The sequence below is a fragment of the Mustela nigripes genome, chromosome 1 (assembly GCF_022355385.1).
Source record: "Mustela nigripes isolate SB6536 chromosome 1, MUSNIG.SB6536, whole genome shotgun sequence".
NCBI lineage: Eukaryota > Metazoa > Chordata > Mammalia > Carnivora > Mustelidae > Mustela > Mustela nigripes.
The window spans coordinates 48140644-48165469 of NC_081557.1; the positions used below are offsets into that span (position 1 = coordinate 48140644).

The 24826-nt window shown below is 49.5% G+C and overlaps 1 protein-coding gene across 6 annotated transcripts in view; it reads right to left on the reverse strand.

Annotated features, from left to right (window-relative positions):
- NUMA1 (nuclear mitotic apparatus protein 1) overlaps positions 1-24826 on the reverse strand; it is a 77500-nt gene that overhangs the window by 7413 nt on the left and 45261 nt on the right. For 5 of the 6 annotated variants that reach the window (XM_059409901.1, XM_059409885.1, XM_059409889.1 and 2 more), the window contains exons 3-16: positions 22064-22149; positions 15927-16006; positions 14745-14827; positions 14226-14306; positions 12569-12656; positions 11204-11324; positions 10539-10696; positions 10139-10256; positions 9942-10059; positions 9453-9593; positions 7090-7212; positions 3535-6936; positions 3069-3110; positions 1596-1664 (exon numbers count right to left, since the gene is read on the reverse strand). In XM_059409901.1, the coding sequence (XP_059265884.1) occupies positions 1596-1664; positions 3069-3110; positions 3535-6936; positions 7090-7212; positions 9453-9593; positions 9942-10059; positions 10139-10256; positions 10539-10696; positions 11204-11324; positions 12569-12656; positions 14226-14306; positions 14745-14827; positions 15927-16006; positions 22064-22149 (4710 nt within the window). The remainder of the gene's footprint in view (positions 1-1595; positions 1665-3068; positions 3111-3534; positions 6937-7089; positions 7213-9452; positions 9594-9941; positions 10060-10138; positions 10257-10538; positions 10697-11203; positions 11325-12568; positions 12657-14225; positions 14307-14744; positions 14828-15926; positions 16007-22063; positions 22150-24826) is intronic. The other variant, XM_059409908.1, reaches the window with a different exon arrangement.

Consider the following 24826-nt stretch of genomic DNA (forward strand, 5'->3'; position numbering starts at 1 on the left):
TATTTCAGTTTATCTCGTCAAACCATTGTGAGCAGATTTTTCAGCTAACCATAGTCAAGAGAAATTAAATGACATCTTACCAATGATGCTGGAATATTTACTATTCTGTACTGCCTTTCTAGCCAAAACTACTCTTTTGAAAAGCTTAGGAGATATTGGAGAGCTGATCTCAAATTATACTCAGACCCACATCAATAATCATGGGAAGGAGGGTAGCGAGGTAACGTGATGCCCTACTTCTGATGGAGATCAGACTGTTAGTATCCCAAAAGTGGTCAGTATAATTTGTGTTGAACTGAAACCAAGAGGCGGACACTTAAATCCGCCTGTGCCACCCAGGCACCCTGATAAGCATGTTTATCAGACAATTATCATGGAGGGGACCTGAGGGAAACAAAGCTCAGCTCCCACCAACTCCTGTGACCTATCAGAGCTGGGGCGCCTGGGAGGCTCAGTGGGTTAAAGCCTCTGCCTTTGGCTCAGGTCATGATCCTGGGGTCCTGGGATCGAGCCCCGCATCGGGCTCTCTGCTCGGCGGGGAGCCTGCTTCCCCCTCTCTTTCTGCCTGCCTCTCTGCCTACTTGTGATCTCTGTCAAATAAATAAATAAAATCTTGAGGAAAAAACACAAACAAAAAAAAAACAGAGCTTTAGTGAGCCCCAAGGCCAGTGGCACCTAATTCCCCTACCCCTGATAAAAGCTGTGAAGCCTGAACTGCAAAAAAGCAGATAATAAACCAAAGAAGATGACACTGCTGTAAGTATTAAGAATATTAAGTTGCGGGGGGGAGGGGGGTTAGGAGAAGAGAGGTGGGGTTATGGACATTGGGGAGGGTATGTGCTATGGTGAGTACTGTGAAGTGTGTAAACCTGGCGATTCACAGACTTGCACCCCTGGGGATAAAAATACATGTTTATAAAAAATTAAAAAAAAAATTTTTTTTTAATCTATCAATTAAAAAAAAAAAAAGACTATTAAGTTGCTGGGACTCCTGGGTGCCTCAGTGGGTTAAGAGCCTGCCTTCAGCTCAGGTCATGATCCGAGGGTCCTGGGATCGAATCCCACATCGGGCTCCCTGCTCAGCAGAGAGCCTGCTTCTCCCTCCCCTCTGCGGCTCCCCCCTGCTTATGTGCCTCATGCTCTGTCAAATAAATGAAGTCTTTTAGACAAATATTAAGCTGCACTGTAATATAAATGTTGAGAACACTCCTCAAGGTTAAGCTGTCTAGAGCAGTGCTAGCCAAAGAACTTTCTACAGTGATAGAAATGGTCTGTATCTGCCCTGTCCAATTTGGCAGTTCTAGCTATACTTTGCTACTAAGCAAGGGAAATGAGACTAGTGCGACTGAGAAGCTGAATTTTTCATTAGTTAAACCACACAGGACTAGGAGCTAGTGTAGTGCAGAATGAAGATCTGAGGGATGGGAGTCATTCTCGTCTTCCCTCAAGAGCTCCAAGAAGGGGGCACAAGCAAGGGCTCCTGAGCCACAGGCAGATGGAAGACAATAAGGTCCTCCTCTGCCCCCACACCCACCATAGCCTGAGGGCTTATAGAGAGCTGAGGGAGGATGACCCAAGCCCCCACCGTGTCCTACCTTCAGCTTCTGTTGCTGCACCTTGCTGGCTTGGTCATGATCAACTAGCTTCTTACTCAGTTCTTCCACCTGGAGCAGGGGAGGAAGTGAAGACAAGATTCAGGAGGCCTTCCCCTGGCTGTCCTGAGAAATCAGATTTCCCCAGATAAATCCCCAGTGTTCCTAGAAGAAACTCTGGTCCTTTCTCTGGCCTCCAATTACGGAACAGCCTGCTGCTTGGACTGGTTGGCAGGACCAGAGTGAGGCGACCCAATATGCAGGGGCTGCCCGAGCCATCTGCCCACGCTCGCTTCTGTCCCCAGGCTGCAGAGACAGGCCTGCCAGAGCCCTGCAGCCTCAAGATTCAGAACGGAATCTGGGGAGCTGACATCCCATTACCACCCTACTACTGCCACTATTCCCAGCCCCAACCTTCCCAGGTTGGGGACAGGAACAGGGGACTGAGTCTATAATTCTAGTAAATACTGAATACCCAGCACTTCTCCCAAAAACTGCCAAGGGCCACAGATACTCAGACTTCTTCCCAAATTGCATGGGCTGTCGGCTGGAGCTAGCAACATGGCCACTGGGATTAGCACTGGGAAGCAGACTGCCAGACAAGGTGGGGAGGGTGGGCAGCCCTTCTACCCCAAGCCCACCCCACTCCCACAGGAAAGAGGAGCAGAGGGAGGGAGGGATCTAGAGGGAGCCTAACAGCACGAGCACTGTTGGCTCCTCCAGGTGCTTGAGCCCCTGGAGGAACTGCAAAGAGGCAAGAGCTCCACTGCTGCCCGTTTGCTATTCGGTGTGACTGTCCCCATCACCTCAGGCTCCCTGGAGGCTGCGATGGAAGGAGAGGAGGGCCCGATTCCTCAGCAGGCCGGAAGTGACTGAGGAGGAAGGGTGGTGGAGAAAGGGTGCCCCCGCTAGGCACCAGCCAACAGCCTCAATGGCCAGGGAAGTGCAGGGAGATCCTTGTGAGGGCCCAGCACCCAGGCGGGGCCACCTCCTGTCTCCCATGGGGCTTGGCCTTCTTGCTCCCAGACAGCTCTAGTTCACGCTCAGGGTTAAAGCCCTAGAGGATGATAGGCAGGTGTCCCAACGCTCACAATCCTCCCTGACCTGTCGGGGCTGCTTGTGTGAAACGAGGCCCACAGTCACTCTGCCATTCCTCTTAGTTTGGCACCCAAGCTGGGAATGGAACTTGGAGATTTGGGAATCCCAAGGAATGTCAGTCACCAGTTCGGACATGGGAAAGATGAAGGGACAGAAGGATGGGGACGCCGACCTGGACTGGGTGGGAAGAGGCCCGGGAGAGGGCCCAGCACACCGCATTCCTGGGCAGCCCGGGCCTGGACTCCATGGCTTGACCCTGCCCTGTTCACAGACAGTTCACAAACAGGAGCGGGCGGAGGCAAGCTGCAGCTTGGGGTCATGCACTGAGACGGGTCACCGCTTAAGCAGCCAGCACTTATCAGGGACCCCAGGCTTTACCTGCTTAGTTTGCGCTCTCTGAAATACCTCTAGCTGCTCCACCTGTGCGTGGGGGAGGGGCAATGGAGACAGAGTGAGATGGGGACCGAAAGGCACTAGCCCTGCCACCAGGCTGATCTCACTGAGGCTCTGAGACTTTCCTCCAAGAAACAAGACTTCTAGTCATTTTTAAAAAGTGACAATTTGGCTCACTCTAGTCCCCAGAAATTCTAGGGTCTCCACTGCAGGCATACCTGCCTAGGACTATGTGTTTCTAGAACAGAACTGATAGACTTCACAACTTCACTCTCCAGGGACAGAGCCTTCAGGGAGGAGGAAACTACTGATACTTTCTTTAGGACAGTAGGGGGCAAGATACTTGAACTCTACCAGCCACCCTGCCAGTGAGGGGAGCCAAGACAGAAGGGAACATCGTCCCTTCTCTCAGGTCTGATCTCTGTGGGCAAGGCTGAGCTGAGCATCTTACCTGGGCAGTGAGTTTCTGCCTCTCATCCTGGAACCGCTGCCTCTCCTCCAGAACCTTGACCTTGGCACCCTCGTACTTGGCAGTCATCACCTCCAACTCCCGGGCAGTGTTCTGTGCTTCCCGCTGCATCTCAGCCAGACGGGTCTCCGCGTCAGCTCGCACAGCTGCCAGCTCCTGGCCATACTTCTCCCTGGCCTGGTCCAGCTCCACTTCCAGAAATTGCCGGCCTAGGCTGGCACGCTCCCCCAGCCCCCGGTTCTCCTCTGCCAGCAGGCCATGAGCCTTCTTCAGCATGCTCAGCTGCTCTGCATAGCTGGCCTTCTCAGCCCGCAGCTGCTGTGCTGCCCGTTCCTGCTCTGCCACCTTCTGCCGCAGGGGCCCCAGCTCCCCAAGCTCCCGCTGGGCCCGCACCAGCTCTGCCCGCAGCCCGCCAGCTGCCTGCTTACTCTGCTCCAGCTCCTCACGATGGCGTTTCTCGGCAGCTGCCTGCTCAGCTTGTAGCTGCTGGCACAGGTGCTTAGCGGGCAGGAGCTCGCTCACTAGGGCCTGGGTGCTGGTATGCTCCAGCTGCAGGGCAGAGAGGGCCTGCTCCTTCTGGAAGAACTTCTCCTGCCACGTCTTTAGTTCTTGGCCCAGCTCCTCTGCTCGCTCTGCCTGCGAGGCCAGCTCCTGTCGGAGGCTCTCTGAAGCCACCCGCTGTTTCTCGGCCTCTTCCCGGAGGGTCTGCACCTCCTCCCGCAGAGCAGAGCTGCGTTCGGCGGCCCTGGCGCTGTTGCTGGTGGTCTCTGCCTGGAGCAGGCGCAGCCTCTCCTCCAGCTTCTGGCTCTTCTCTGACTCAGCTACAACCAGCCGCTTCAACTCCTTGCTCTCCCCCTCTTTTTCCAGGACCTGGCGGTTCAAGATGGACACCTCTTCCTCCAGGCTGCTGATGAGGCTGTTTTTTCTCTCAGCCTCCTGCTGGGCCCGGGCCACTTGGGTCTTCCACTCATCCTCAGCCTTGCTATGGTCTTGGGCCTTGGCACGGAGGGTGGCCAGCTCCCTCTGGGCCGTGGCTAAGGTGTCCTGACTGCGCCCCAGCTCCTGGGCCTTCTCCTCTAACCGGCCCTGCAACGCCTCCAGGGCACCGACCTGCTCCGCACGGGAGGCACGCTCACACTCCAGGCTATGCTCCAGGCCAGAGGCCTTCTCCTGGTGCTCCCGGCACTGCCGCTCCAGCTTACTCACCTCAGCCCGCAGAGCCTCGAGCTCAGGGCCTTTTCGCTCACTCTTTCCAGTAGACTCCGACTGTGCTCCTCCTGACCCAGAAGAGTCTTCTCCACTGGCTGGCCCCAGAGACTGTTGGCGCCCCTCCTCTCTCTTGGCCAGCTGTTCCTTCAGTCGCTGCACAGTTTGCTGAAGCTCCCCCAGCTCTGTTTTCTGGGCTGCCTCCTGCCCACGGAGCTTGGCCAGCTCCTTGTCCTTCCCTTCCTTTTCCATCAGGGCATGGGCCAGGGCTTCCTGCAGGGTCGCAAACTCCACACGCTGCTCATTGAGGGCATTTTGCAGCCGCATCTCCAGCTCTGCCTTGGCGGCCTTCTCCAGGGCAAGATCAGCTTGGGCCCTGCTCCGCTCCTGGGTCAGGCGTGCCACCTCCCTCTCCTGCTGCCCTCGCTCCTCCTGCTGCTGGCTCTGGCTCTCGATCAGCGCAGCCCGCAGCCTCTCCAGTTCACTGCCCATCTGCTCGGCCTCCCGCTCCATGGCTTGCAGTGCTGCCTGTGTGCTGCAGAACTGGCGTCCCTGCTGCTCTTCTGGCCACTCGGACCCTCTGTCTCCTGGCCTTGGGGGCTCCTTGAGTAGCTCACGGGAGGCTGTTTCCTGCTGCTCTCCTGCCTTGCGCACCAAGGCCTCCAGGCGAGCTACCTCCTTGCCAGTGGCAGCCATCTTCTCCTGCAGAACAGAGAGGTCGTCTGCAAGCTTCTGGGCCCTGACCTCCTTCTCCTGGGCCTGCTGGAGGGCTCTGGCCAGGTTGGCACGAAGCTGAGCTACTTCATTCTGCTGCCGGCTGATCTGGAGCTCGCTGTGGGCCTCGATCCCTGCCACCTTCTCCTTTGCCTCCTGTAGTTCCTGGCGGGCCTTCTCGCATTCCTCCTTCAGGGTCATCAGCTGTTCCTGGAACATGGCACCGTACTGGGCCTCCTCTTGCTGGCTGTCCTCATACCGCTCGCGCCAGGTGGCCACCTCCTTGGCAAGCTGTTCACACTCACCCTCTGCCTCACGCTGGGAAGCTACGGCCTCTGCCAGCTCCCGCCGCAGGGCTTCCATCTCGGCCTGATGGGCTTCCCCCAGCTGCCGTAATCGGGCCTCCAGCCCCTTGCGCCCAGCCCTCTCTTCTTCTAGCTCCTTCCGTTCCTGCTTATGCTGTTCCACCAGACACCGGGTCTCTGCCTCCAGCTTGGCGATATGACGCTGCTGCTCTTCCAGAGCGTCTGAGGCCCTGCGCTTCTCCTCTTCCAGGCTGCCCTTGCTGATCTTCAAGGACTCTTCAAGAGCCCGAATCTGCTCCTGGAACTGGCCCTTCTCCTGGGCCACCCTTTCTCTCTCGGTTGCTTTTTGCTGCTCAGACCTCAGCTGGGCCTTTAGCTCTGCCACCTGGGCCTGGGCCTCACACTGCTCCTGGCGGGCTGCCTCAACACAGGCATGGAGTTCCTCCACCTTTTGGCTCAGCTCTACCTTCTCCTGCTGGGCCCGAGTCACTGAGGCCTGGGCACTGTCCCGGGCTTCATTAGCGGCCTGAAGTTGCTGTTGCAGGACCTCCAGCTTGGCAGTCTTCTCCTTCTCCAACGCTTCCAGCTGCTGGAGGGCCGAATCCCTCTCCTTTAAAGAAGACTGCCGCTCTTCGGCGGCAGCGGCCAGTCGCTGGGCATGGTCTCGCCTGGCTGCCTCCTGCTCCTGGGCGGCTTCCTCTAACTGCTGCTCCTTTTGCTTCAGGCTGCTGCTCAGCTGCTCCAACTGCTGGCGAAGGCCCTGGGAGGCCTGTTCTTGCTGCTGGAGGGTCTCTGCTAGCTGAGCCTGCTCCTGTTTGGCCTGCTGCTTCAGGCTGGCCAGTTCTTGATCCTGCTGCTGGAGAGTGACGTTGAGGGTGGTGAGCTCAGAAGTCAGTGTGGCTACCTGGGCAGACAGCCGGGCCCCCTGAGCCTGAGAGGCCTGCTCTAGCTCTTCCTTCGCCTGGCTGAGGTTGGACAGGGAGCCCTGCAGCTCAGCAATCAGGCCAGCCAGCTGCTGCTTTTCTTCTTCAAAATGGCCCCGCTCAGCTAGCAGCTTGGCTTCTCGCTGGCCCTGCTCAGCCTCCAGCGCCTCAACCCTGGCTTGGAGCTGGCTGTTGTCTGCAGCAAGAGAGGCTGCCTCTTGCTTCAGGGTTTCCAGCTGGTGAGATAAAGAGACAGATGAGGATCAGCATGACTCCTCCATCACCAGAGCACCTATGAGAACTAATGAACAGGAATCCAACTGTAGCAAACACAGGTCCACACCAAACGTGGGACGCGGGTCTTCCCCACTGCTCCTGTGCATTCCTACCTGCAAGACGTCGCCCAACACTTCGCCCTTCTCCTGGGTTGGGTTCTCCCGCATCTGGGCCAAATGTTCTTCCAGGTGTGAAAGTTTTCCCTGAAGGATTTCATTCTTCTCTTCAAGGCATTTCTGAGAATAAACAAGAGCCTTTGTGAACAAAGGTGGAATAAGTACTAGGTTACCAACAACATACGGAGCCCTATCACGCTGTTGCCAAGATCTCCTTTTGCCCTGACCTTGGGAAAAACTCAGAAACCAAGGACCTGGAATCACGAGGGACCTGATTTTCTAGCCCTAATTTCATGGCTGAATTAAGTCATGTGACCTGCTAATTTCTTCTTCCAGGCCACTAAGTTTACTTCAAATTTCCTTACTTAAGAAAAAAAAACTCCTTACTGTATACCCTTCCTCAGACAAGTCTTGGCTCCCAGATTATCCAAACATGCAACAGCTTAAAAAAATCCCCAGCCATGCCTGGGTGGCTCAGTCAAGCATCCAACTCTTGATTTCGGCTCAGATCATGATCTCAGAGTCCTGAGATTAAGCCCCACATCAGGCTCCCTGCTCAACAGGGAGTCAGTCTGAGATTCTCTCTCTTCCTCTGCCCCTATACCCCCTCCTTACTCATGCAGTCTCTAAAATAAATAAATCTTTTTAAAAAATCTTGGGGTGCCTGGGTGACTTAGTCGTTATGCGTCTGTCTTCAGCTCAGGTCATGATACCAGAGTCCTGGCATGCAGACACACATTGGGCTCCCTGCTCGACAGGAAGCCTGCTTCTCCCTCTCCCACTCCCCCTGCTTTCGTTCTTTCTCTTGCTGTATCTCTATTAAATAAATAAATAAAACCTTAAAAAAAAACTTCCTGAAAAAAATATAAATGTATAAATATAAATAAATATAATAAACATAAATATATATAAGTATAAATAAATATAAATATAAATAAATACCACATATACACACAAACATATTTTTTATATATATATGTGTGTGTGTGTGTGTATATGTATATGTATATGTATATGTATATACACACACACACACACACACACCGCTCTCTCTCTCTCTCTCTCCCACCCCCCCCCCCCACCAGCCTGCCTGGGTCTCAATACCAGCAGCAGCCATAGCACCTCCCACCCCCGTCCCCCACCCCCTCCTCCCACTGTCCACTAAACCAGGCTGGGACTGTGCCGGGTCCTCTCTGAATTCCTAATCCACCAGATAGATATGGGAGGTAGCTATTACTATCCTTTTGCAGAGCAAGATCTGAAGCTCAGATATTAAGTGCCTTGCCCTATAAGTGGCAGAGTTGGGTTCTTTAAAAATAGCAATAAAAACTAATAGTGGGGGCACCTGGCTTGCTCAGTCAGTGGAGCCTGCAACTCTTGATCTCAGAGCTGTAAGCTTGAGCCCCACACTGGGTGGAGAGATTACTTAAAAATATATACATGGGGCACCTAGGTGGCTCAGTGGGTTAAAGCCTCTGCCTTCGGCTCGGGTCATGGTCCCAGGGTCCCAGGATGGAGCCTCGCATCGGGCTCTTTGCTCTGCAGGGAGCCTGCTTCCCCCTCTCTCTCTGCCTACCTCTCTGCCTGCTTGTGATCTCTGTCAAATAAATACATAAAGTCTTAAAAAAAAAATACATATATATATATATGTAATATATATGTATATATATGTATATATATATGTATATATATGTAAATATATGTATATATATGTAAATATATATGTATATATATGTAAATACATAGATAGATAGATAGATAGATAGATAGATTTTATGTATTTATTTGGCAGAGATTTATTTATTTGAGAGGAGACCACGAGCTAGAGGGGCAGAGTGGAACGAGGGAAAATCTAAAGCCAACTCTGTGCTGAGCAAGGAGCCCAATGCAGGCCTTGATCTCACCACCCTAAGATCATGGACTGAGCTGAAACCATGAATCAGACACATAACTGACTGTACCACCCAGGTACCCCTAAAAATAAAATCTTAAAAAAGACAGTAACGAATTCACTAGAAGCCTACTCTGCACCACACAATGTGTTAAGCACTCTGTATACAGTATCTGACAATGGGTCGTGAGGCAGCTACTCACTATTCTGCCCCCTTTACTGAAAGCATGCTTACAGAGAAAAGAGGTCAAGGAGCTCTTCCAAGATCCCACACCTTGTTAACAACAAAGACAGGATTCAAAGGTCTACTGGACTAAAGCCCACAATCTTTCCATTACAGCACACTATCAAACCTTGAAGAGAAGTCAGCTTACTTCCCAAATGCCCCAAGTCTAGAATGATAAATGGAACCCAGCTGTGAACAGCTGGTCAAGCTGGCAGCTCTGGCTCCCTGAAGTAGAGGGGTTACCTTGTCCTGCACAGCCGTGCTGAGCTCCTTCTCGAGCTGCGCCTGTTTCTCCACCCACTCTCGAGTGGCCTTGCTGTGCTCTTCTGTCAGGTCATTGAGGGCACCCTGTAGCTGCTGCAAGTGACTGGCAAACTCCCGAAGCTGAGAAAGACAAGCAGGAGTCCCCATCACCCAAGGTCAAAGCCAGTACCACCACTGCTATGTGCCTCCCAAACTCCAGGGGCTGCAGGTGTCCGACTATCCTCCTAACGCACCTCAAACCAATTACAACTAGTCACATCTTTAACTCAAGACTCAAAATTCAGGGCCACAACCACATCCCTGGCAGCAGCCAATTACGGAAAGGGCCAAAGGTCTCTGGAAAGACTGAAGCCCAGGACAGGTGCCAGGCCATTCTTCTCAACCCTCTCTTGAAGAAGCCTCCAAACCATCTCAGCCCCAGCAGACCTCCAGGCCGGGACAGACCCCACCCCCCACCCCAACACTCACCTTAAAGGAAAGGTCCCCATTCTCCTCAGAAAGCTGGTTAATTTTGCGATCCATTTGGCTCTTCTCTGTCTTCAGGTCCTGGCACTGCTTCAGAGTTTCATGGAGACGCACAGTGAGGCTGTGAGGGAGGAGAGCAGTTAAAAAAGACGGGTGCAGGGTGGGGCGGGGAGCTGGGAAGAGAGCAGGGAGAATCCTACCTCTCGTTCTTGCCACGGAGCTCCTCTAGCTCCCTGGGCTCCAGTGGGCTAGCCGCCTGCTTCTCGTTCAGCAGAGCCAGGCGGTCAATACGCTGCTGCATCACAGCTATCTGCGCGTCTGCCCCGGGGAAGGGGGTTGGGAAAGTCAGCACAGAACTACAAGCATGACAGGAGGAGGGGGAGGCATCCAATCTGAGGGAAAGGAGGATGGCAAGGGCAGACCCAGCTTCCAGGAGCTCAGGCTGACTGGCCCAAGGCTGAGTACCAGGCTCCGGGGCCAAGAGAACGAACAACATGGAAGAGAGTAGAGCCATGCCTCACACAAGCCCAGCACTTCCCGGGATGAAAATCCAAGATGCTGCTCATTCACACATCATCCGCCAGCCTACTAGACACCTACCCTTCTCAGTGAGCAGCTTGCGGTTCTCAGCCAGCTCCAGCTCCAGTTCATCTCTATTGTTTCTCTCATCTGCAAGCTGCTTCTTTAGCCGTCTCATCTGGAATTGTGGGGTCTGCAGGATGTCGCCCATTGGGGAGACTGGAGAACCTGAGAGGAAGCTGAAGGAGGAGATGGCCCAGATGCCACGGTCAGAGCCTGAAAGGTGAGCGCTGAAGGGAAGAGCACCAGGCGGGGATGGGTGAGCAGGGCTCTAGGGCTGTGAACACTCGCCGGGAGGCCAAGCACCTCATCTCTGTTTGCATGCCATCTCCCACCTCATGACACGACCTTGAGAAAACTGTTCTCCCTCCTCCAAGGCTTAACTTCTTTGCCAGAAAAAATCTTGCCTCAGCAGAACCGCACTAAGAGAAGGGACTTCAGCAGAGTTTCCATGGGAGAAAGGAATTCCATTAACAGGGAACAGCCTTTGAGGAAGGCCTTCCACCAAAAATGGAACCCAACCAATTCCCCTAATTAGTACCGGGGCAGGTGAGAACATCTACAAGGTACCCCAAGCACGGTCTGATGACATTAACAGGCTGGTGAATGGTGTTAGCCTCCAGAATGAAGGGATATGAGGACTGGATGTTAAGGCCCTATCCCAGGAGAACAGGGGCACCACATACTTGTTCCCACTGGAAGAAGCAACCTTCTGTAGCTCTAGGAAGCGAACCTCCCTTTTGGCCTGGTGACTGGGTGGGGACAACTCTTCAGAGATGGTGCTGGAACAGGTAGAAGGGACAGGAGCTAGGGGAAGAAGCAAACCAACCATATAAAGGTTAGTAAGAAGGTGAACAGATTTGGATCTTTACACAGTCTGAGGAACTCGCCTTAGTGGAAGTGAATCCACAGACACTCACATGTGAGCTACAGAGGGAGGCCACCAGGTAGAACCTGACCCCCAGTGTCTGGGTTATCCAGAGGTCAGTGGCACTAAGCCCAGTCAAGCAACTGGCTTCTGCTTCCACAGGCCATCAAGTTCTCATGCTTCTCCCTACAGCCAGCACTGCAGAGACAGCTCAGAACTGCCCTGAGTAAGATCTCCTCTCAGCTCAACTATCTCTCAGGTCAGAGCCATGGGCCTCTTTACTCAACTTCTCCATTCTAAAATCTTGCACTGCCAACACAACCTCCTTCTCAAAACCTCTGCCTCCCCCGGTTCCCAAGACCACCTTTCACTTGGCTCTCCTACCCCTAAACACCCATGCCTAGTCTCCCTATCTGCCCTCCCTCCTCCCCACACCCTCTAAGCTCCCAGAGTTCTGAGGCAGCCTAGCCTGCCTGCTCAGCCCACAGTAGCCACCACACAGACTTGCAAACCCATACCCTGGCCCGGAGCCCTCGGCTACATTCCAGACTCACATTTCCAACATCTCCATTTGAAGGGCTGAACTTGAATATGAGGAACATCAAATTCAGTGGCTGGAAGAGAGTCCACCTAGAGCCACATCTCAGGTCTGTCCTCACCAGACAGCCTGCCTCGACATCAGAAGACATGCGCAGCTCTTAGTCTTTCTCCTGCACTTCCAGCAACACATTTGGCAGATGAGGTTCCTCTCTGTTCTAGCACTTATTCTTTATCCTCCTTATTGATTTACATATCTGCCTTCCCACCTAGAACATGAGCTTTGTGTGGGGAAAAGCCTTTCTTTTAGGTGCTACTCCCAGCTTTTAAGCCTCGGGTAGCAATTGCTTAGAAAACAAAAAACAAAAAGTATGTGTGGGGTGATCAAGGACAAGCTGCCAGCAGACAGGATTATCATGTCCTGCTTAGGCACTGCCAGGCCGTGAGAAAGAACTCCACAGACACTGGGATGTCAGCAACATGGCCCAGAAATCAACCTACTCCATCTCACACACACTTTTCCTGAGCACAGACTCTGTGCCTGGTACTGGGAGCTGAAACAAACCCCCGCTGTATTTCTTTATAATTCAGGATCCTAGCAGTTTCCAGCTCAGACAAGAGAGGATCCTCAGTAGGCCCTACTTACCTTTCTGCAAGAAGTTCTCTAGGTCCTCATTTAGGTTTAGCCCATCTTCATGGTCCAGCACAAACTTGAGAATGACTGCTAACTCAGCCTGGGCCACAGAGAGAGAAAAGGAGCATCGCTGAGGTGTCAGAGAGGCCTAAAGAGATGGAGGGCACCAAACTGGCGGTGCCAGCCCCAGGAGCCCGCTGGAGCCCAGTCTTCCTCTCAAAGCCTAAAGCCCCACATTCCAGCTGAGAACATTCTAGCAGAGACATGCTGACCCTGCTTACTCTAACCTCCTCAGTTCCTCTAAAGATGCACCTGGGTTCAGAGAGAGTTCCTATCTGACTTCACTTCTGACCACAAAGAAAATGGGCAAAGAAAGTAGTGCAGTGAGAAAGCTTTTATACAGAACTATGTTGCCCTCTTCCAAAGAACCCTCACTGTTGTTCTTTGTCTAAGTGAGAACCCGAGAACCCTCCAGGGCTCATTCAAAGCTTATCCACCAGCTCAGCTGTAAAATTTGCCCTTCACTGTCTGAGTTCCAAAGTTATAGAGTTGATCTGATTTTTCTGGCCAACCCTGCCATACTTATCTCTGCGAATTTCCATTCGCAGAGATAAGGAAGTATGACCAGCCTATGGAGTGACCAGCCTGGAGTGGAGAAAAGGTTGAAAGAGAATCCTCCCGTTGCTCCCATGCCACTACAGCTCCAACATCAGAGAAGAGCCATGAACTAAGTAAGTATAATATGGGATGATTCAACATTTTTACCAGAAAACATTTTTACTTAGAAAAATGAGACATAGGCCTCAGCTCAAAGGGCCACAGCTCTCTGGATACTGTCCCCGCAGTCACCTACATTAACATGTGACATCCCAGCTCCTCCTGCTCTGGGAAATAAAAGGCAGCTGCTCAGGCATGAAGCAAAGCCAACATCAGGACCCTCATGACAGGCAGTTCCTGGAAACCAGGTCAATTCCCTCAATAACAAAGTGAAGGCTCCAATTCTTCACTTAGGAACCAGCAGAGAAGGGGAGAGAAGGTAACTGCTCTGAGCTAGACCGTCAAGATGGACCAAAACATTCTCTCTCACTAATCCTCCTCAGAGGAAAGGAGGAGACAAATGAAGGGACGGATTATGTAAAAAATACACACTCGGGGGGCGCCTGGGTGGCTCGGCATGTTAAAGCCTCTGACTTCAGCTCAGGCCATGATCCCAGGGTCCTGGGATCGAGCCCCACATGGGGCTCTCTGCTCAGCAGGGAGCCTGCTTCCCCTCCTCCTCTCTCTGCCTGCTTGTGATCTCTGTCAAATAAATAAATAAAAATCTTAAAAAAAAAACCACACTCACATGGGACCACATACATGAGGAGAGAACAATTTCTGTGTATTATCCCATCACAGTATAGTTATGACCACAGTTAAATACATGTGTGTAAAAATGGACTTGAAGTATATCCTTTAAAAGTTAACAGTTATCTCTGGGGATGAGATTACTGGAAAATGTTATTTCTTCTTTTGTACTTTTCAATATTTTCCAGACTTTCTATAATGAATGGCTGGAATTACTACAACATATTTTTTAAAACACCACAATATGCTGTTTGAAAGCAATGCAGTGAGGTGAAGCACAGACTAGGCCTACCAGCTGGGGTGGAGGTGGCATAGGACTTACCTGAATCTTATATTCAAATTGTTCCCAGTCCCTGGGACTTTTGGAGCTCATGGTGGAGTGGTATAAGAGCAGCATGGTCATCTAGAAGCCAAACAGGCAGTACAGTCACTGAGCAGGGTTGTCTCTCTTCTCTGTGCTCCCCTCTCTGAGCTGTTCTGGAGGCTCTTCCAAAGCTCACAGAATTCAGCCCTAGGTCACTGCCCTTAACTATACCCAGAAACTCCTGATTGAGGACATCTGGTTGTGCAAAAAGCCAGGTGCATACCTGAAGTCCTGAACTCAAAGAACCTAACTATGAAGCTTGGGCTACCCTCTACCAGCCAGCACCCAGAAATAGGGGAGGGAATAAAGGACATTGAGCTAAAAAGACTATGACTGCTGGGGAAGGCCTAATTCCTGCCAGGTCTTCATCGAAGCCCACCGTAGTAGCCACCCACCACTTCCCCTGGGTTAAAAGAAGGCCCAGGAGGTCCCTCTGGTTGCACCCTTTGACCCTCACACCTAGTATTCCATAGGTACCTTGGCCAATTCCAGCTCTGACCCCTCTATCACCTTCTGCATGGACACCAGGCATTCCGGAGAAGAGGGGTGTTTTCGATTTTCTGTAACAACGACAATGTAGAAAAAGAGTGAATTTCCTGGACACGATCCCTGAGATCATCACAACACCTCAGAGTGGAACAAAGTCACTATCTCTGGTGGGGCTAGGAGATGTGGGGCTCCTTACTCCTATGTCCTCTCTATTCAAACATACACATTTCCATCTGAAGTTGGCTCTATCCTAGGTCAGTCCAAAGGCTACAGGGAAAGTTCAAAAAAAGAAAAAAAAAAAAAAGGCAGGCTAGGAATTCACAGCAGCTCTGAATTCCATGCTTGCACTCACCCACCCAACTCATCAACCACAGAGAAGAAGCCCAGAGATCCCAGGTCACTCTAGAGACTTATTCCAAGTAAGGTCACAGAGGAAGCCTGAAGCTGAGTCAGACTAGGAGGACTAGGGACACCTGGTTCTTATGCTAGTATGCCAATTATCAACACCTCTGCTTTATCTAAATCAGCTATCACCTTTCCCATAATTCTCTTGGGGGAGAGACTGCTCCCATGTCACAGATGAGGACTCCATGGTCCATGACTACAAAAGGGAGGGGACTGACAAGCACTGTCCTAGTTTTTCATCTGTTCCTACTACCCATCAACCTTAGGAGCAGTTATCATTCCCTCCATTTCAAAGATAAGGAACCTATGTCCAGAAAAGTCACACAGGCTGTGAGAAGAAGGGCCAAGACCTCAACCTAAATCTGCCTCTTCCCCTGCTCCCCATCCACTGCCTAGGCAATTAATTCAAAGTTATCCAGGGGAAATGTTTCTCTTGCAAGGGAAAGAGGATAACATGGATCCATCCCTCTCCTCCAACTCCTTGCAGTGGGTGGGGGACAAGAGCCCAAGGTGATGTGTCCCCAAAACTGACCTCTGGCTCTACCTGTATCTCAAAGACAGTCTGCAGGGCTGAAGGGACACTCTCCTTCCCTAACATCAGCATCACCAGACCCAGGGAAACAGGTGTACTCATCCCTGTGGTACAGAATCAGTGGCCTTGAGCCTTTGCTCCTCCAGACACTGGGAGCTGGTTCCCCTGGACTTCCAAAGTCCCAGGAGTTGAGGAAGCAGCTATTTTTGAGCCAGATAAAGAAAGGTGCTTACTCTGCAAAAAGCTGCACACAAATTCCAGTCTCTCTGGCACCGGCTGTTGCAGGATTTGCTGCCCCTCTTCAGTGCCGTGGCTAGAAAAAGAACAAAGATCAGGACCAGAGTACTTAGCAATCCTTCCCTCCTTGCGACTCCATTACATACCACCTTCCCGTTCCTCCAGGCCTGGTCTGCACTGGATCTGGGAGAGAACCAGACCAAATTCTGGAGGCAGGGGAGAAGAGACCAAAACACCATTGGTCAGAAGGAACTGTGTGGTGGGTGAAAAGTGGGAACTTCAGGCATGTGTCCTTCTGAAAAAGATGGCACTCTTGTCCACCCTAACTGTAAATATGAAAAAGCTCTGTGGGAAGGGGCCCGAGGGGAGAAGACAGCAGCACGGATGAAGGGGAAGCTAGGTTCAACAGTCTGGAATGGCTCCACTGTAAAACATCAGGAAGTCGGGAGGAACATGGCTAGGGAAAGACAGACGATGGAAAGGGAAACAGGCCCAAGAACTGAAAAGGAGCAAATTCCCAAGGCTCCAAAGTGCCAGGGCGAAGTTCAACACCATACTGAAAGCTGAGATGGCTAAAGCCAAGAGATAACAATCTTCTTTTTTTTTTTCTTTAAGATTTTGTTTATGTTTTAGAGAGCAGGAATGAGGGGTGGGGGATGCAGAGAGAGAGAGAGAGAGAGAGAGAGAGAGTGTCTCAAGCTGACTCCTTGCTGAGCGCAGACGACCCTGAGATCATGACCTGAGCTCAAATCAAGAGTCACATGCTTAACCAACTGAGCCACCTAGGTGCCCGGGGACAACACTCTTCATCAGGTGCTATTCTGTGCAAGTCTGTTTAACAGCAACAGCGACAGGCTGAGGAAGCAAGGAGGGAAGGGAGGCAGCAGGGGGAGCTCTCACACAGCTCAGGCCCCTGGTCCTGGGTGCTCAAGCAAACTGCAATTTCAATTTTAGGGGTGACCAGCTCCACTTCAAGTTAGAGTGGACTCTTCTTCTTGGGCCACTACAGCTGGAGATACTGATTAAAGGAGCCTCTTGTTCCTCAATCTCCAGGTTCTACTGATCTCCAGGTTTCAGCCAACTTTCTGGAGGGCAGGCCCTAGAACCAGAGAACTTGCCCTGCAAGACATCCTTCCCAAGCAAAAGCAGCATCCAAGCCAAGACCATGAATGTATCTCCCTCCCTCTCTCACAGGATAACAGGCTTCTTCCAAGTGCAGCTAGTTTTCTTTTCTGCTTATTTTCTGGATAGCTGGTTTGTGATTAGGGACTCCTACAGAGCCTTCAGGAGATGTTCATCTCCTCCCAGACTCCTAAAAGAGCCACCTTTCCTCCCCACCCACAATCTGGAACACTGTGACTCCTTGACTCAGCACAGAGCATTAGATAAAAATAAAGAGGATTCTCAGGTTAAATGTTTGGGAAATACTGAGTTAAACCAAACTGAACATTTTCTAAAGAAGGCAATATAACATGCATTATTTCCCAAACCTATTTGACCACAAAACCTCTTTTTTTCTTACTAAGCCCTGGGATAAGTAAAGTTGCACGGAACATGCTTTAAAAATGCTGGACCTCGGGGCGCCTGGGTGGTTCAGTGGGTTAAAGCCTCTGCCTTCGGCTCAGGTCATGATCAGGTCAGGGTCCTGTGATCGAGCCCCGAGTCGAGCTCCCTGCTCAGCGGAGAGCCTGCTTCCTCCTCTCTCTCTGCCTGCCTCTCTGCCTACTTGTGATTTCTGTCTGTCAAAAAAAAAAAAAAAAAAAATGCTGGACCCCAGGCCATCCAGCCCATCATTTAAAACTGAGTTCAAGGGGATACCTGGGGGGCTCAGTCAGTTAAGCATCTGCCTTCAGCTTAGGTCATGATCCCAGGGTCCTGGAATGGAGCCCCAGCATGGGATCTCTGCTTGGAAAGGAGCCTGCTTCTCCCTCTGCCTGCCACTTCCCCTGCTTATACTGTCTCTCACATGCTCTCTCTGTCAAATAAATAAAACCTTCAAAAAATAAACAAATAAATAATAAAACTGAGTTCAAGTCTTATGTCTGGCAGGAAGCCATCCAGAACCACTGCCAGTCATGCCTTCCCACTCCTCAGGAATTCCTACATCCTAAATGATGGATACAATGGCATCATTTACAATGGACCACACCCACCACACGCCCTGAACTCGAGGGTACAGGAGATACTCAGTACATACGGGTTGACTGACAGATGAAGGAGGCTCTGTAACAGGAAGAGCAGAGATCAAGGTCAGTAACATGAACATCGGGGCATTAGGTTCTGGCAAAAGGATTCCACTAAACTTTGCGATTCAGGCCTCACAGACATCAAAGAGATGGGACAGCTTTTTTGCTTTAGGCTATTCATACACAAAACAGAAAGAGCAACTTGTTAGAAAGTTTATGTAAAACCCAGAGAGAATGCTAGGTGGCCAAGGAACAAGTCCTGTTCAATTCCCACCGCTGCTATCTGCCACCAACCCTGCCACCCTCCGCAGTCCTCCTGGAGAACTAGCATCTAATTTAGGTTAGCAACAGTAGCAGCATCCGCAATGAAAAAGCCAGAATACATTCACCAAGAACATCTGTTTTCCTGAAGGAAATTGGTCTGCCCTGTCCTGGACCAGAGATGGAGATCCGGGTTAACCTGGAATTTTCAGTAGTCCATCCCCTCCAACACACACATACTTAGACATCCGTGTTCTCTCTTCCTCTCACCTTCCCTCCACCTCCACTCCTCCTACTCTAAGGCTCACTCAGTGAATCAGAAGACAACTAGGAAATCTGTAACCCTCCCTATGAAAATTTCCTACCAGGTTATAAACCTACAGTGGCTAAACCAAGGACACACATCCCTACCCATGGACATATCTAGTGCTCTTGTCATTAGACCAAGGAAATTTATCTCAACAGCAATAGCTCCTTGTTCTTTTTGTTTGTTTTTTTCTGGAAAGCAAAGCAAGGTTTATTGATAGTACAAAGCTCCCAAGGAGGGAGGTAATCCGAAAGAGTTACCCTTTCTTTTCTTTTTTTAAAAAAAGATTTATTTATTTATTTATTTATTTGACAGAGAGAGAGAGAGAGAGAGAGAAAGATCACAAGTAAAGAGAGAGGCAGGCAGAGAGAGAGAGAGAGAGAGAGAGAGAGAGAGAGAAGCAGGCTCCCTGCTGAGCAGAGAGCCCGATGCAGGACTCGATCCCAGGACCCGAGATCATGACCTGAGCTGAAGGCAGCGGCTTAACCCACTGAGTCACCCAGGCGCCCCAAGATGATCCTTTCTTTTAAGATTTTATTTTTTTAAGTAATATCTACCTCTAATGTAGGCTCAAACTCACAACCCCAAAATCAGCACTCGCATGCTCCACCAACCAAGCCAGCTAGGTGCTCTACCTTGATTCCATTAAGTTCAGAAAACAAAAACAAAAACAAAAAAACAGCTGCACCCTACTGTATGTTACAAGGGCTGGCTCCCCTCAACACCTGGCTGCCCCTCCTTTGAGTGATTCTAAAATTCAGTAGTAGGTTAGATATTGTCAGCCTAATGATTTTACCAGCTACTGGTGTTAACAATCTAGATTTACCACTTCATCAGGGTTTGAAAAATAATTATTTTCAACAGGAATTGCAAAATGCTGACTTATGGGTGGTACTCAATTCTATCTATTAAGTATCCTTGTAAAAAAAAAAACAGCAACAAAAAAACCTTAAACAATCAAGCTTGTTTGTGGTGGAGGGAAGGTGAGAGGAAGAGAGAACACGGATGTCTAAGTATGTGTGTGTTGGAGGGGATGGACTACTGAAAATTCCAGGTTAACCCGGATCTCCATCTCTGGTCCAGGACAGGGCAGACCAATTTCCTTCAGGAAAACAGATGTTCTTGGTGAATGTATTCTGGCTTTTTCAATCATCAGTTTATAGGCAACAAGGGGATGAGAAGAACAAGCTGAGCAGCACCATGATTATACAACTAATAAAATCCAGAACTAAGATTGGAAGAAAGGAAAATGGGGATAAGGTATGGGGATAGAAATGAGGAAGAAACAAGACTGGTGGGAGGAGAGGAGCCCCTGATGAAAGCTCTTCCATACCATGACTGAAGATTTTTTATTTCAATCTTCTGACAAGGAAGAGTCACTGAGGCCCAGCAGCTGTGGGGCATCATAATGGGAGCAGGACTGCAGGAAGGAATGCCCTGGGACATGCAAAGATTAGAGAAGGACGAGGTCACAAGGGCCTGGTATCCAGAATGAGGCAGGGGCAGGGATGTGAGAAGTCTTCCAAGGACAAACTGAGAGGATGGTGACTGAGTAAGATCACTGCCAAGCAGAGGGAGGAATTTAGGATGATGCTGAGGAGTACCTGGGTGGCTCAGTGGGTGAAGCCTCTGCCTTTGGCTCAGGTCATGATCTCAGGGTCCTAGGACTGAGCCCTGCATTAGGCTCTCTGCACAGCAGGGAGCCTGCTTCCCTCCCCCCCTTCCTGCTGCCCTGCCTACTTCTGATCTCTTTCTCTCTGTCAAATAATAAAATCTTTACAAAAAAAAAAAAAAAAAGTGCTAAAAGGTCCTGCTGGGTTAACTGGGAGAGAAAATGTCTATACTAAAATAAGAAAACAGTGACTTCTTTTTACTAAAGCAGGTGCTGGTTAGAGCCACAGGGACTTCCAAAACATCTTATAAGACATCCTACCACCAACATACATTTCAAAAAATACATTCAAAACATTAGAAACAAAAACCTCTCCAGTGAATCCATCTGTTCCAGCATACTCAGCCCCACTAGACTTTGCTGAAGAAGAGTATCAACTACATTTTCATTCATTTACTTACTCAATAAACATTAACCATTTTACTGTGTTAAGCAAGGTGCAGAGGACCCCAAGGGGAATCAGACCCAACCCCTACCTTTGACCAACTTGGTTCTACCTTCTTTCCCCATCTCTGCTTCACAGAGATGCTGACTCCCTAGCACCAGTTCCTACCCTGCTATGTGTGGAACAGAAACACCGTCAACACCTCAGTCTGTCCCTGACCTGGGGGCTCAGAGTCAACTGTGCCTTCCTTTAAAAAGTGAGGGTCCTGGGGTGCCTGGGTAGCTCAATCGTTAAGTGTCTGCATTTGGTTTAGGTCATGATCTCTGGGTCCTGGGATGGAGCCCCACATTAGGCTCCCTGCTCAGCGGGAGGCCTGCTTTTCCCTCCCCAACTCCCCCTGCTTCCATTCTCTCTCTCGCTGTCTCTCTCTGTCAAATAAATAAATAAATATCTTAAAAAAATAAAGTGAGGGTGCTGTTCAAAGGAACCATGCTAAAGACAGAAAACAAAGCTCACTAGAATCCTTGCTACATGACAGCAAGCTTCTTATCAAACGCTAATCGACTTCACAGAGCAAGTTAATGAGGTGAAAACCCCAAAATGCTATAATGGTTTAGAAAGGAGCATATCAGGACACGGGGGTGGCTCAGTCCGTTAAGCATTAAGCGTCTGCCTTTCTTCCTTCAGGTCAGGATCCCAGGGTCCTGGGATGGAGCCCCACATCCAGCTCCCTGACCAGCAGGGAGTTTGCTTCTCCCTCTCCCTCTGTGTGCTCTCAAGTGCGAGCGGGCTCTCTCTAGTAAATAAATACATAAATCTTTAAAAAACAAAAACAAAACATATCTGTGCTGTGCTAACAGGTTTGAGATAAGATTTCCAGGTTTGAGATAAGTGCTGCTTAATTCTCTCAAGTGCAAGAGCTTCCCCATTTCTTCTTCCTGGCCCTACAGTTGCCAAGGAGGGCTTGTGAGAGAAGGACAAGCCACAAGAGGAGGGTATGGAAGACTCTCATTGAGACAAGAGGACAGCAAGCTCCAGAACAGACTCCTGAAACACCGTGAAAGCAAGGAGATTTGCAGGCTCTCCTGCACAAGCGTGAGGAATCCTGAAGGTGGAAAAAGAGCAAAAGCTCTCCCACAGACAGACACAGCGGCCCAAGGAGGAGGCCCGTGTGCCCTTGTCTCTGGCTCCATGCTGGCAGTCCTGCCCTGGCCCTCCATCATAGCTGTTGGCACAGAAAGGGGATAAATGCAATGCCCACCCCAACACCCCAACACATGGCCTCCCCTGAGGGGCTGGCGAGGGGCATGGCGCATACTCACATACTGTCGATGATCTTGATGAACACGCTGCAGTCCTGGAGCTGCAGCACAGCCTCCACAGGGCTCGCCACATGCAGACTGTTCACCTGCAAAACACAAGGCAGAGCCTGCTGAAACAGGCGGAGGTTCGGGAAGCACTGCACTCGCTCCTCTCCCCAGAGGCCCACAAGCTGCCGGCTCGCCTGGAGTGCCTGCAGCTGCAGGCCGCAGGCCTTAAGGAGCATTCACTTCAGCCAAGGAGAGCTGCTGCCCCCACTGGTCCAGTGACAGCCACTGTGAGAGTCCATCCTCTGGCTTCAAGTAAATTAGAGCTTACATTCTAGGATGTTCCGCCACAGGGATACACTTTAAATATAAAATAGGCATAAAATGGTTTTCTGGAAGGATATGTGAGAAGCTGTACCACCAATGCCTCAAGGGACAGGAACTTGATGGCTGAAAGTCAGATGTAGGGAAAAAGAAAGGCTTTTTATATTATTGCCCTTTGTAGCTCTTGTATGTTTGTTTACATTATAACCCTCTGTAGCCCAAATTATCACCCTACAGCCCTTTCTATCTCTTGAATTTTGAAATATCTAATCAAAACTTATATTAAATGCTACATATGTCTTACACACTCCCACAGATATAAAATCTTTTTACTAATCCATTTTAAAAATTCTTTCCAGACATAAAACTGTGGCTGACACAGGGAGAAATAATGAGGCAATAATATAATTTAAAAAAAAAAGGAGGAAAAGAAGAGCTGGGAACCCCAGGAAAAAACTTGTCAATTCCAATTCAACTGCCTGCTTCTCTTCTTTGCCTTCTGGCTGGCATCCATCTAACTCAGTCTTTACAACTAGGAAATTCACCACCAGTCATCTGCAAATGAGTCAGGTACACAGGTTATTCAACAAGCATATACAGCCAACTTGTACAGAAAAACTTCATAAATTCCAAAACCATCAAGTTCAGAAGTAGCCTGGGCTGAACCTCACCTTTGTTAGTACACAGGAAAAAAAGGGTTTGCTAAACCAATCAATCCTGTGTACAACACTGAGGAAGGAGGGAACTCAGGCTGCTTGACAAGGTATTTATTTGTAAGAACCTCAGCAGAGGGATTATGTGCAATGAATAGATTCTACTCTTTAAAATGTGCTCTTTAAAAGATACTGGGCTATGGGGTGCCTGGCTGGCTCCGTTGGAAGCACATACTACTCTTGATCTCTGGGTCCTGAGTTTGAGCCCCACACTGGGGGAGAGGGATGCTTTTCTTTTTAGTAACCCCCCCAAAAAAGAAAGAAAGAAAACATTACTAATAAATAAAAATATAAATATTTATATGGGGCTGGGAACTCCCAGATTAAAATTTTAGACCTAACTCCTTCACTAACTTGCCAGGAACTCTGTTATCAACTTATTTCTTTCTGTGCCTACTTTCTCACTCGCCAAATGGATGAAATCCCTACATTGTTTACTTTAGAGGACCAGTGTGGGTTCAAATGGGATTATGAACGCAAGAACACATTTGCTAAACGCAAAACACTATTATGGTTAATAAAATTAAAATAATGGAAGTAGATGCAGCAAAACTTCTACTTCTCAGTAGTTTAATTAGCTGACTGCATTAGAGAACAGGAGCATTTAAAAAAAAAAAAAAGAATGACTCAACCACAGAAATTATACTATTTATTTGGTTAAATACTTATTTTTTTTAAATAATTTTTTTAAGGTTTTATTTATTCATTTAAAAGAGAAGGAGAGTACAAGCAGGGAGAGCAGCAGGCAAAGTGGGAGGGAGAAGCAAGCTCTCTGCTGTGCCAGGAGCTGGATGTGGGACTCGATCCCAGGACCCTGGGATCATGACCTGAGCTGAAGGCAGCCGCTTAATGAACTGAGCCAGCCAGGTGCTCCTATTTGTGTGAACTGAGCCAGCCAGGTGGCGGGGGTGGGGGTGGGGTGTGTGTGTGTAAAATTTTATTTATTTATTTGAGAGAGAGCAGGGGGAGGAGCAGAGGGAAAGGTACAAGCAGACTCCCTGCTTGGTGGCAAGCCCAATTCCAGACTCAATCCCAGGACCCTGAGATCACAGCCTGGGCAGAAGTCAGAGGGTGGATTAACTGAGCCACCCTAGTGCCCCTACATACTTCAATATCAAAAACAACTTCTAGGGACACCTGGGTGGCTCAGTCAGTTAACTGTCTGTCTTCAGTTGAGGTCATGATTCCAGGGTCCTGGGATCGAGGTCCACGTCAGGCTTTTTGCTCAGCAAGGAGCCTGATTCTCCCTCTGCCTGATGCTCCCCCTGCTTGTAGGTGCTCACTCTCTCCCTCTAACAAATAAATAAATCTTTAAAAAATTAAAAAAATAAAACAACTTCTAGATGCATCTAAATGAAAACAGGTTAAGAGTTTTTTTAAAAAGTGTAGAACATAAAGTGCAAACTCTCACTGAAGTCTTAAATTTACACCATCCATATATATATATATATATATATATATATATATACACACACACTTGTATATACATAAATATGTATACTTATAGCATCTTTTGAGGGGAATAGCCTAATCTAATAGCCTAATTAGTCAGGAAAGGCCAGTGTAAATTTTTGAGGAAGATTCTGAATATTCGAGGCCAAGATCCTTTTCTACCAGCTGAAAATGAAGAAAGCACCAAGACAGTAAGCATCCAAAACCACCTCCTTTTAATACTCCTTGTAATAGAAAGAAAACTTTCAAAGGCTATGAATGCTTTTTCACTAAAAAGACTGAAAAATCA